Source organism: Salvelinus sp. IW2-2015, unplaced genomic scaffold (assembly GCF_002910315.2).
Source record: "Salvelinus sp. IW2-2015 unplaced genomic scaffold, ASM291031v2 Un_scaffold3071, whole genome shotgun sequence".
NCBI lineage: Eukaryota > Metazoa > Chordata > Actinopteri > Salmoniformes > Salmonidae > Salvelinus > Salvelinus sp. IW2-2015.
In genome coordinates this window covers 1-12,399 of record NW_019944362.1, presented here as the reverse complement: position 1 = coordinate 12,399, position 12,399 = coordinate 1, and the positions used below count along the sequence as shown (strand labels likewise).

General features: G+C 46.0%; 1 protein-coding gene across 1 annotated transcript in view; it reads left to right on the top strand.

The window, feature by feature from the left end:
* LOC139025689 (mucin-5AC-like) overlaps positions 1 to 12,360 on the top strand; it is a gene marked incomplete at its 3' end in the record, with an annotated part of 45,513 nt that extends 33,153 nt beyond the window's left edge. The window contains exon 6 of the mRNA XM_070440855.1: positions 11,639 to 12,360. Within this exon, the coding sequence (XP_070296956.1) occupies positions 11,639 to 12,360 (722 nt within the window). The remainder of the gene's footprint in view (positions 1 to 11,638) is intronic.
* Positions 12,361 to 12,399: the final 39 nt, after the last annotated feature.

Genomic DNA, 12,399 nt, shown 5'->3' with positions numbered 1-12,399 from the left:
TAGGAAGTGCAGCTCAGTTTCCACCTCATTTTGTGGGCAGTGTGCAGATAGCCTGTCTTCTCTTGAGAGCCAGGTCTGCCTACGGTGGCCTTTCTCAATAGCAAGGCTATGCTCACTGAGTCTGTATATAGTCAAAGCTTTCCTTATTTTTGGGTCAGTCACAGTGATCAGGTATTCTGCCTACGGTGTACTCTCTGTTTCAGGTAAGACCCAAGTGCAGATTGTGTTGAAGTAACAATGTTAATTACAACAACAGGGGCAGGCAAACGACAGGTCAAGGCTTTGAGGTCCTTGAAATGTGTAGATTGTGTAATTTACAGATGGTCCCTAACTAGCCCCAGAGGGATATCCAAAGTCAACCTAAATTGACCACAGGCATTACGATCAGGTCACCTGCAGCTGCTCTCTGAATTGATGACCACCTGTGTGCTGCCAGCTGTGGACATGTACGCAGGATTCAAATAAACATTCATTTACGTTGTGACGGAGTCACAACCACAAGACAAGACTGACTTTATGACCAAACTTGTTCTATTTACACTTTGTAGTCCATTTTTTTTGAGAGTAGAATAAATGTTTCTGACTCATATCGATGCCACGTAGTTTTCTAAATGAGAAGTAGTTTTTTAGGGTCTGGGACTGGGTTGTTCTGGCTTTAGTAAACATTAGTGTGGTAGCTTGGCTCTAGTCTGGGTGTCCCACAAAACAACTTAAATGTCAAGTTAGTTTAAGGTTTGGATTGAACTTCAAAGTCCCCCGCTCCTGCCATGTAAGAGGTTCTAGACACACCGTGAGAAACCGCAGAAACCCTTGACAGCCTTCGAATGGCGGTATGTCTGGGATCTGAATAGCAGTTTTGTTTGTGTAGGTGTGTGTGTCTAAAAACTAGATCTCTAATTTGCTATTTGAATGAAAGAGTGTCTGTGTGACAGTCAGTGTTTTCATCAGTGATGATGATGATGATGATGTACTTCAGTGAGCACTGGTGAAGGACGCGGCCTACGGTTTAGTACCAAGAGACTAGTTGCCATGGCAATTGATAATAGTTACGGTGAATGAGAGCGATGATAACGCTTTACTATTAGAGGAGGTAAATGAGTTGAACGATAACGCTTTACTATTAGAGGAGGTAAATGAGTTGAACGATAACGCTTTCTATTAGAGGAGGTAAATGATTGAACGATAACGCTTTACTATTGAGGAGGTAAATGAGTTGAACGATAACGCTTTACTATTGGAGGAGGTAAATGAGTTGAACGATACGCTTTGACTATTGGAGGAGGTAAATGAGTTGAAATAACGCTTTACTATTGAGGAGGTAAATGAGTTGAACGATAACGCTTTCCTATTAGAGGAGGTAAATGAGTTGAACGATAACGCTTTTACATTGGAGGAGGTAAATGAGTTGACGATAAGCTTTTACTAATTGGAGGAGGTAAATGAGTTGAACTAACGCTTTCCTATTGAGGAGGTAAATGAGTTGAACGATAACGTTTACTATTGGAGGAGGTAAATGATTGAACGATAACGCGTTTACTATTGGAAGGAGGTAAATGAGAGTTTGAACGATAACGCTTTACTATTGGAGGAGGTAAATGAGTTGAACGATAACGCTTTACTATTGGAGGAGGAAATGAGTGTTAACGATAACGCTTTACTATTGGAGGAGGTAATGAGTTGAACGATAACGCCTTTACTATTGAGGAGGAGAATGAGTGAACGATAACGCTTTACTATTGGAGGAGGTAAATGAGTTGAACGATAACGCTTTACTATTGGAGGAGGTAAATGTTGAACGATAACGCTTTACTATTGGAGGAAGGTAAATGAGTTGAACGATAACGCTTTACTATTGAGGAGGTAAATGAGTTGAACGATAACGCTTTACTATTGGAGGAGGTAAATGAGTTGAACGATAACGCCTTTATTATTTGGAGGAGGTAAATGAGTTGAACGATAACGCTTTACTATTGGAGGAGGTAAATGAGCTTGAACGATAACGCTTTTACTATTGGAGGAGGTAAATGAGTTGAACGATAACGCTTTACTATTGAGAGGTAATGGAGTGACGATACGCTTTACTATTGAGGACGGTAAATGTACGTTTGAACGAAAGTGATAAAGTGCGCCTAATAAACCTACTAGTCAGAGTGACTGTAAACAGAAGTGTGACAGAGTGTTTTTGTGTGTGTGTGTGTGTGTGTGGTGTGTGTGTGTGTGTGTGTTGTGTGTGGTGTGTGTGTGTGTGTGGTGTGTGTGTTGTGTGTGTGTGTGTGTGTGTGTGTGTGGTGTGTGTGGTGTGTGTGTGTGTGTGTGTGGTTGTGTGTGTGTGACTGCTGCCTGTGCCTCGTACCCACACCGAATCAGAGTGCTGCTGTTGGTGTTCTAATAGCTTTGAAAACACACCAATCTTTCCCCTGTTTAACACACCACTCTTTCCCCCTGTTAAAACACCACAATCTTTCCCCTGTTAACCACACCACTCTTTCCCTGTTAAACACACCATCTTTCCCCTGTTAACCACACCACTCTTTCCCCCGTTTACCACACCACTCTTTCCCCTGCTTTACCACCACTCTTTCCCCCGTTTACACACACGCACTCTTTTCCCCTGTTTACCACACCACTCTTCTCCTGTTTAACCACCCTTTTCCCCGTTTACACACACTCTCTTTCCCCGTTTAACACACCGCTCTTTCCCCGTTAACAGCACACCGCTCTTTCCCCGTTTAACACACCGCTTCTTCCCCGTTTAACACACCGCTCCTCCCGCTTTAACACACCACTCTTTCCCCTGTTTTACTCACACCAGTTACTTCCCTCAGCATAGCTTGCTATCAGCAGATTTACCTCATCTTTGTCATAAACCTGTCCTTCTGTCTCGTCGTCTTGTCTGTTGTTCATCTTGCTCTTCACTTCTCTGTCCTGTCTGTACTCTTCCGTCGTTCGTCCTGTCTCTTCTGTCTGTCTGTCTGCTGTACTGTCTGGTCTGTCTGTCTGTCTGTTGCTTCTGTTCTGTCTGTCTGTCTGTTGTCTGTCCGTCGTCTGTCTGTCGTATGTCTGTCTGTCTGTCTGTCTGTGCTGTCTGTTCTGTTGCTCTGTCTGTCTTCTGTCTGTCTGTCTGTCTGTCTGTCTGTCTGTCTGTCTGTCTGTTGTCTTGTCTGTCTGTCTGTCTGTCTGTCTGTCTTGTCTGTCTGTCTGTCTGTCTGTCTGTCTTGTCTGTCTGTCTGTCTGTCTGTCGTCTGTCTGTCTGTCTTTGTCTGGTCCTGGTCTGTCTGTCTGTCTAGTCTGTTGTGTGACTGTCTTGCACACAACCCACATTCTTCATGTTGTTTGAATGACATATACATACTCTGACAAGGTCTGCTTCTCGTCACTGCCAGTATAGCAGCACAGCCCCATGACACTGTGGTTATTGTTAGGAAGGGTCTCGAGCTGTTGCTCATGTACAGATGTTAAAGACTTCCTAGACTACATCACCATTATCGTCAGCTAGACGTCAAACACATCACACTGTAGCCGTGTGTGTGACTGCAGCGTCTAACCATATCATAACCTTTCTTACTCTCTTTCTTTCTCTTCTCTCTGTCTCTCTCTCTCTCTGTCTCTCTCTCTCTGTCTCTCTCTCTCCTCTCTCTGTCTCTCTCTCTCTCTTCTCTCTCTCTCTCTCTTCTCTGTCTACTCTGTCTCTCTCTCTGTCTCTCTCTCTCTTCTCTCTTGTCCTCGCTCTCTGTCTCTCTCTCTCTATATCCTCTCTCTCGCTCTCTGGTCTCTCTCTCTCTCTGTCTCTCTCTCTCTCTCTGTCTCTCTGGTTCTCTCTCTCTACTCTCTGTATCTCTCTTCTGCTCTCTCTATGTCTTTTCTCTCCTGTTCTCTGCTCTCTCTGTCGCCTCTCAATTCAATTTAATGTCAGGGTTTATTGGCTGTGAAACATATGTTACCCTTGCCAAAGCAAGTGAATGATAATAAAAAAAGTGAATAACAATAAAATGACAGTAAACGTTAGATTCACAGAAGTTACAAAAGAATAAAGACATTTCGAATGTCATATTATGTCATAATACAGTGTTGTAACAATGTGCAAATAGTTACAGACAAAGGGAAATAAATAAACATAAATACTGTATTAAAATGGTGTTGTTCTTCACTGGTTGCCCTTTTCTTGTGGCAAAAGGTCACAAATCTTGCTGCTATGATGACACACCTGTGGTATTTCACCCGTAGAATATGGGAGTTATTCAACATCATGGGTTTGTTTCTCTCTCTCTCTCCCTCCTCCTCCACCCCTTTCTTCATGGCATAATCTTTCAGTATGGAAGGTATTTGGACGTGGACTTTTTTTCTCTCTTCAGGCAGCATGTTCAGAGTCGTCTCAGGCAGCATGTTTCAGCGCTCGGTCACGTTACTGACGTTTATATACTCTATGCCTTCGTACGGGGGCTGTGCGGGGCCAAGTAGCTTGAAGAACTGGCTCAGCCAAGGACAATTAGTGGTAATGCATTCAGGGGTGATACGTTTACTCGTTTTATAATACCCGTTGGTTTGTTTTATCCTGCATGGGAAGTTTCCTAGAGAGAGAAATGTTGTTAGCTGGTAACTGTAGCCCTGCCCTTTCAGAAGCAAGCTTCCTATAGTCCCTCATGATCTATTATTACGTCTCTGTACGAGGAAGGAAGGAGAAACACAACGGACACTCTGTTTTCAGTCTGAGGAGAGAGACAAGAAAAGAGAGAGAAAGGGATCCACAGATCGTATGCTATGTGCTAACTGTTGGAGAGAAAAGAGAGAGGGATCCCACAGATCTATGCTATGTGCTAACTGTTGGAGGAGAAGAGAGAGAGGGAATCCCACAGATCTATGCTATGTGCTAACTGTTGGAGAGAAGAGAGAGAGGGATCCACAGATCTATGCTATGTGCTAACTGTTGGAGAGAAAGAGAGAGAGGGATCCCCAGATCTATGCTATGTGTGCTACGGTGTGCAGAGAGAGAGAGAGAGAGAGGATCCCACAGATCTATGCTACGTGCTAACAGTTGCAAGAGAGAGAGAGAGAGAGGGATCCCACAGATCTATGCTACTGCATACAGTTGCAGAGAGAGAGGAGAGAGAGGGTCCCACAGATCTATGCTACTGCTACAGTTGCAGAGAGGCAGAGAGAGAGAGAGGGATCCCACAGATCTATGCTACATGCTAACAGTTGCAGAGAGAGAGAGAGAGAGAGGGATCCCACAGATCTATGCTACGTGCTAACAGTTGGAGAGAAATAGAGATAAACACTGAGAGAGACAGAGAGATAGAGCTATCTCTTGCAGGCCTGTCCTGTGCAGACAGTTGCTAAGAAAGAGCGTGAGAATGTGTGTGAGAGATTGTTTGTGTGTAGGAGAGAGAGAGAGCGAGAGAGAGAGAGAGAGAGAGAGACCCCACAGCGTCCCAGGACAGCAACACAGTTAGGCCATACCAGATCATGAGAAAAACAAGTACATTTCTTGACACATTGGAAAGATTTAACAAAAAAACTAGTCTATCTGACTATGATATAGTGTTGGTGTGGGAGAATGAGAGAGAAACTGTCTATCTGACTAGAGAATTGGTCTATTACTATTTATAGATTCTTAACTAACAGGAGTCAGACATTTACCCCCGGCCCCTGGCCTCCAGCCCGATGAGAACCACAACAGCTGCCTGTCAGATTAGAGCTGAAGTTTAGTTCTTCTGATAAAATGGGAAGTCTGAAGGGCTGATGGCTAGATCTGGGCCAAACTAACACACTTCACCCGCTGGTATCCACTGTTGACAGACTAGAGCCTGGACACGAGCACTATAAACAGGTTACTTTGTCTACAGGCTGGAAGGAACCTTTTGGTTTTTTGGGGGGTTTGTATTCAGACTGAGACTGTTGGTTTGTCAAGTTGTGGTCGGACACGAGTTTCCAGTCTGGCTGTTCATGTGTATGGTTGTATCTTTATTTAACTGGGCAAGTCAGTTAAGAACAAATTCTTATTTACAATAATGGCCTACCGGGGAACAGTGGGTTAACTGCCTTGTTCAGGGGACGAATGACAGATTTTAACCTTGTCAGCACTGAGATCCGATCCAGCATCCTTTCGGTTACTGGCCAAACGCTCTAAACACTAGGCTACCATACCAAACCACACTATACCAAACCACACTATACCAAACCACACTATACCAAACCACACTATACCAAACCACACTATACCAAACCACACTATACCTATACCACACCATTAACGGCACACTATACCAAACCCACTATACCATACCACACTATCCATACCAAAACCACACTATACCAAACCACACTATACCACAACCATACAAAACCATACCACACCCATACTATACTATACCCATACCACCACCTATACCATACCAAACCACACATACACAGCATACAAAACACTCCCGCACACCATACTATACCAGACATACTATACCACCACTACACCAAACCACACTATACCAAACCACACTATGACCACAACATACAAAAACCATACCACACGGTATACCATACCAAACCACACCATACCAAAACCACCACTATACCACAGCATACAAAACCATACCACACCATACTATACCATACCATAAAAGACCATTACCACACTATTACCACCCCATACCCACACTATACCAACCAACCACACCATACCAAACCACACTATACCACAGCATACAAAACCATACCACACACAACTATACCATACCATAAAATACCATACCCACACATTACCCACACCACACTATAACCATATCAAAACCACACTATACCAAACCACACCATACCATACCACCACCATACCATACTATACCATACCATACCACCACTATACCATACCATACCACCACTATACCATTACCACACCATTACCACCACCATACCATACCACACTATACCAAACCACACCATACCACGACTATTACCAAACCAACTATACCAAACCACACCATACCACACGATACCAAACCACACAGTAACCATACCACACCATACCACACCATACCCATACCACACAAACCACACCATATCATACCACGCTATACCTACCATACCACACTTACCATACCACCACTATACCATACCACACCATTACCATACCATACCAACACTATACAAACCACCACCAATACCACACTATACCCAAAACCACACTAATACCATACACACCATACCACACCATACCACACTATTACCAAACCCACACAGACCATACCCACCACCATACCCACCAACCTATACCATACCATACCCATACCACACTAGACCAAACCACACCATACCACACATATACCAAACCACACTATACCAAACCACACCACACTATACCATACCACGCTATTAACCATAACCACACCATAACCATACCATACCATACCACACTATACCAAACATATACCCACACCATATCACACTATACCAAACCACACCATACCATACCACCACTTTATCACACCACCACTATACCACACCACACTATACCACCACTAACCATACCACACCATACCATACCACACTATACCATACCAACCATACCACACCACATCACACTATACCATTCCACACCATACCATACCACAACCTACACCATACCACAACTATACCATACCACACCATACCATACCCAACACCACACCTACCAGACCACCACTTACCCACACTATACCACACTATACCACACTATTACCCACACTATACCCACACTATACCCCACACTATTACCACACCTATACCACACTATACCACACTATACCATACCATAGCACAATATGACCAACACCACATCACAACCACAACGAATACCATACCACACACAACTATAACCACTCCTATACCATACCACACCCATACCACACCACAACATACCACACCAACACCCACCACCATTACATTTACATGTAAGTCATTTAGCAGACGCTCTATCCAGAGCGACTACAAATTGGAAAGTTCAGTACTATCATCCTGCGTCCCCCGTTGGGAAATGAACCCACAACCCTGGCGTTGCAAGCGCCAGCTCTACCAACTGAGCCACACGGGACCACTCCTATACCACTCTATACCCACACCACACCACACCATACCACACCACACCACACCACCACTATACCATTACCACCACCATACCATACCCACACCATTACCATAACAACCATACCACTCTATACCATACACACCATACCACACCATGACCACTCTATACCACACCACACCACACCCACCCACCATACCCACACTATACCATACCACACAGACCAGACCACACCATACCACTCTATACCATACCACACCACACCACACCTACCACTCTTTACCCACACCACCCACCATACCATACCACACCACACCACACCATAACCACTCTATACCATACCACACTATTAACCATTACCACACTTTACCAACCACACCATTACCGTACCATACCATACCACACTATACCCATACCCACACCACACTATACCAACACCACATCCACACTATACCATTACCACACCACACTAACCACACTATACCATACTAGACCATACCACACTATACCATACCACACTATACCATACATAGCCAACACTATTTACCTACCATAGCACAATAGACAACACCACATACACCGCTACCCCATACCCACACCATACACCACTATACCACACCACACCCACCTGATACCATACCACACCATACCGTACCCATACCATACCAACACTATACCATACCACCACATAGACCACACCATACCCACTATACCCATACCACACTATACCACACCACACCATACCACACCATACCACTCTATACCACACCACACCACACCAGACCATAACCATACCACAACCCACACCCACACCCATACCACTCTGATACCCACACCACACCATACCACTCTATACCAACCAATACCACACCCACACCACACCACCACTAATACCACACCAAATCATACCCACACCATACCACACCACCACCTATACCATACCACACCATTACCACACCATACCACTCTATTACCATACCACACCACACCACCCATACCACTCTATACACACCACACCATACTACCTCTATACCATACACACCACACACCACCATACCACTCTGATACCATACCACACCATACCGTACATGACCACACTATACCACACCATGACACAACCATAACCCACACTATTACCAACCCACACCATACCACACCACACTATACCATCCACACCACCACAGCCACACTATACCAATATACCCACACCACCAACCACACCATACCGCTACCATAACCACACTATACATACCACACCACACCACAACCATACCATTACCCACACCACGCTCTAACCATACCACACCCACACCACACTTACCATACCACACCATACCAACACCACACCACACTATACCGACCACACCACCACTATACCATACCACATCTATACCATGACCAAACCGTACCATACCAACACATTTACCACACCAGACCCACACCATAAACCGTACCGATACCCACACCTAATACCAGACCACTCGTATACCATTGACCACACCATACCGTACACAAACCACACTATACCATACCACACCAACTATTACCACACTGACCACCACCACACCACGCTCTACCATACCACCACTAGACCATACCCACCATATACCATACCATCCACACACACCACACTTATACCACACTGGACCACACCACACCCACCACTATTACCACCACGGTTAACCACACCACACCACGCCTCTACCATACCACCACTATACCATACCATACCACACCCATACCACATATACCATGTCACACTATACCACTACTATACGCATACCACACGATACCGGACCATACCCACACTATACCACCACCATACCACAGCATAACCATACCACTCTATACCATACCACACCAATACCGCTAACCCATACCACCCATACCATACCACACCCATACCACACTATACCACACTACCACAGCATACCCATACCACTCTATTACATACCACACCATATCCGTACCATACCCCACACTATACGCATACCACACCATAACCACACTATACCACACCATACCCACAGCATACCATACCACTCCTATTTACCAGACCACACATACCGTACCAACCACACTGATACCATACCCACAGCCATACCACACTATACACACACCATACCCACAGCATACCATACCACTCTATACCATCCATACCATACCGTACCATGACCAACTATACCATTACCCACACCATACCACACTATACCATACCACACCATACCCACTATACCATACCACACCATACCACACTATACCATACCACACCATACCATACCATACCATACCAATACCCATACCATACCACACCATTACCACACTATACCATACCACACCAGTTACCACACGTATACCATAACCACACCCATAACCATACCATAACCATCCATACCACTCTATACCAACCACCACCATACCACACTATACCATACCACCACCATACCACACCGATTCCATACCACCACCATACCATACCCATGACCATACCATACCACACCATACCACACTATACCATACCACACCCATTACCACACTAATACCATACCACACCATACCATACCATACCATACCACAGCATACCATACCACTCTATACCATACCACACCATTACCTGACATACCCACCCACATACCATACCACACCATACCACACTATACCACACCAGACCACAGCGCATACCATACCACCTCCTATACCATACCATACATTACCGTACCGATACCACACTATTACCATACCACACCATACCACACATATACACATACCACAGCTATACGCATACCACACCAGTCACCACCACTATACCTACCCACACCATACCACACTATACCCATACAACACCAACCATACCATACCATACCATTACCATACCACACCATACCACACATATACCATACCATACCACACCGATTCCACACTTATACCATACCAACAACCATACCATACCATACCAGACCATACCACACCCATACACCACTATACCATACCATACCACACCATACCATACCATGACCACACCATTATCCACACCATACCACACTATACCAACCCATACGCACACTATACCATACCAGTAGCACATACCATTAACCACACCATACCACACTATACCAGCACCATACCACACCATTACCATACCATAACCACACACAGTACCACACCATACCACACTTAATACCATACCCATACCACCACTATTACCATAGCCACACCAACCATACCACACCATACTATTACCAACCTACACTATACCATTACCATACCACAATATACCATACCACCACCACACCATACCACACAACTATACCACTACCACACCATCACCATACCATACCACACACCATACCACACCACTAACCACCACTATACCATTTACCATAACCACACATATACCATACCATACCACAGCATTACCATACCACTCTTACCACACCATACCACACTTACCAGAACCATAACCACAACATACCTACCACACCACACCATACCATACCACACTATACCACACCATAACAGAACCAACAAAGTTGATGTGTAGTTGGGTGTAGGTTGTTAAGTCCATTTGTCTCCCTCCGTTCTGTCCAGGTCTCCCTGACAGAGGTAGCTGATCCAGGACTTGAGGAGAGGAGTAAGGCTCCTTCTTTCACCTCCTCCACCACCTCCCTCCCCCTGTCACACTCCTCCCCACCTCCTCCCTTCACCTCCTCCCCACCTCCTCCCCGTCACCTCCTCCCCACCTCCTCCCCCTGTCACCTCCTCCCCACCTCCTCCCCCTGTCACCTTCCTTCCCCACCTCCCTCCCCCTGGTCACCTCCGCCCCACCTCAATACCCCCTGTCACCCCCTCCCAACCACCAACCCCCTGCCACCTCCTCCCCACCTACCCACCCCCCTGACCACCTCCTTCCCACCACCTCCACCCTGTCACCTCCTCCCACCTCCTCTCCCCCTGTCACCTCCTCCCCACCTCCTCCCGCACCTCCTCCCCACTCCTCCCCCTGTCACCTCTCCCCACCACCTCCCCCTTCAACTCCTTCCCCACACCTCCCCCTGTCACCTCCTCCCCTCCTCCCACGTTCTCTGGGACACGGATCTCCCAGTACCCTCCTACCTACCTTCAGGAAAGATTTCGCCACCCCTCCTCCGGCGCTCCGCCAAAGAGAGGCCGCCCCCAGAGCTCCAGTCGACTGAGCTCGACCAGGACCACTTCCGGCATCACCCCCAGCTCCAGCAGAAGCCCAGAGCTTACCTTCCCCACCTGCATGGGCCAGGCTTCTTCCCCCTGCAGCCCAGCTTCTTCCCACCTGCGCCAGCGCTTCTTGCCCAACCTTGCAGCCCAGGCTTTTC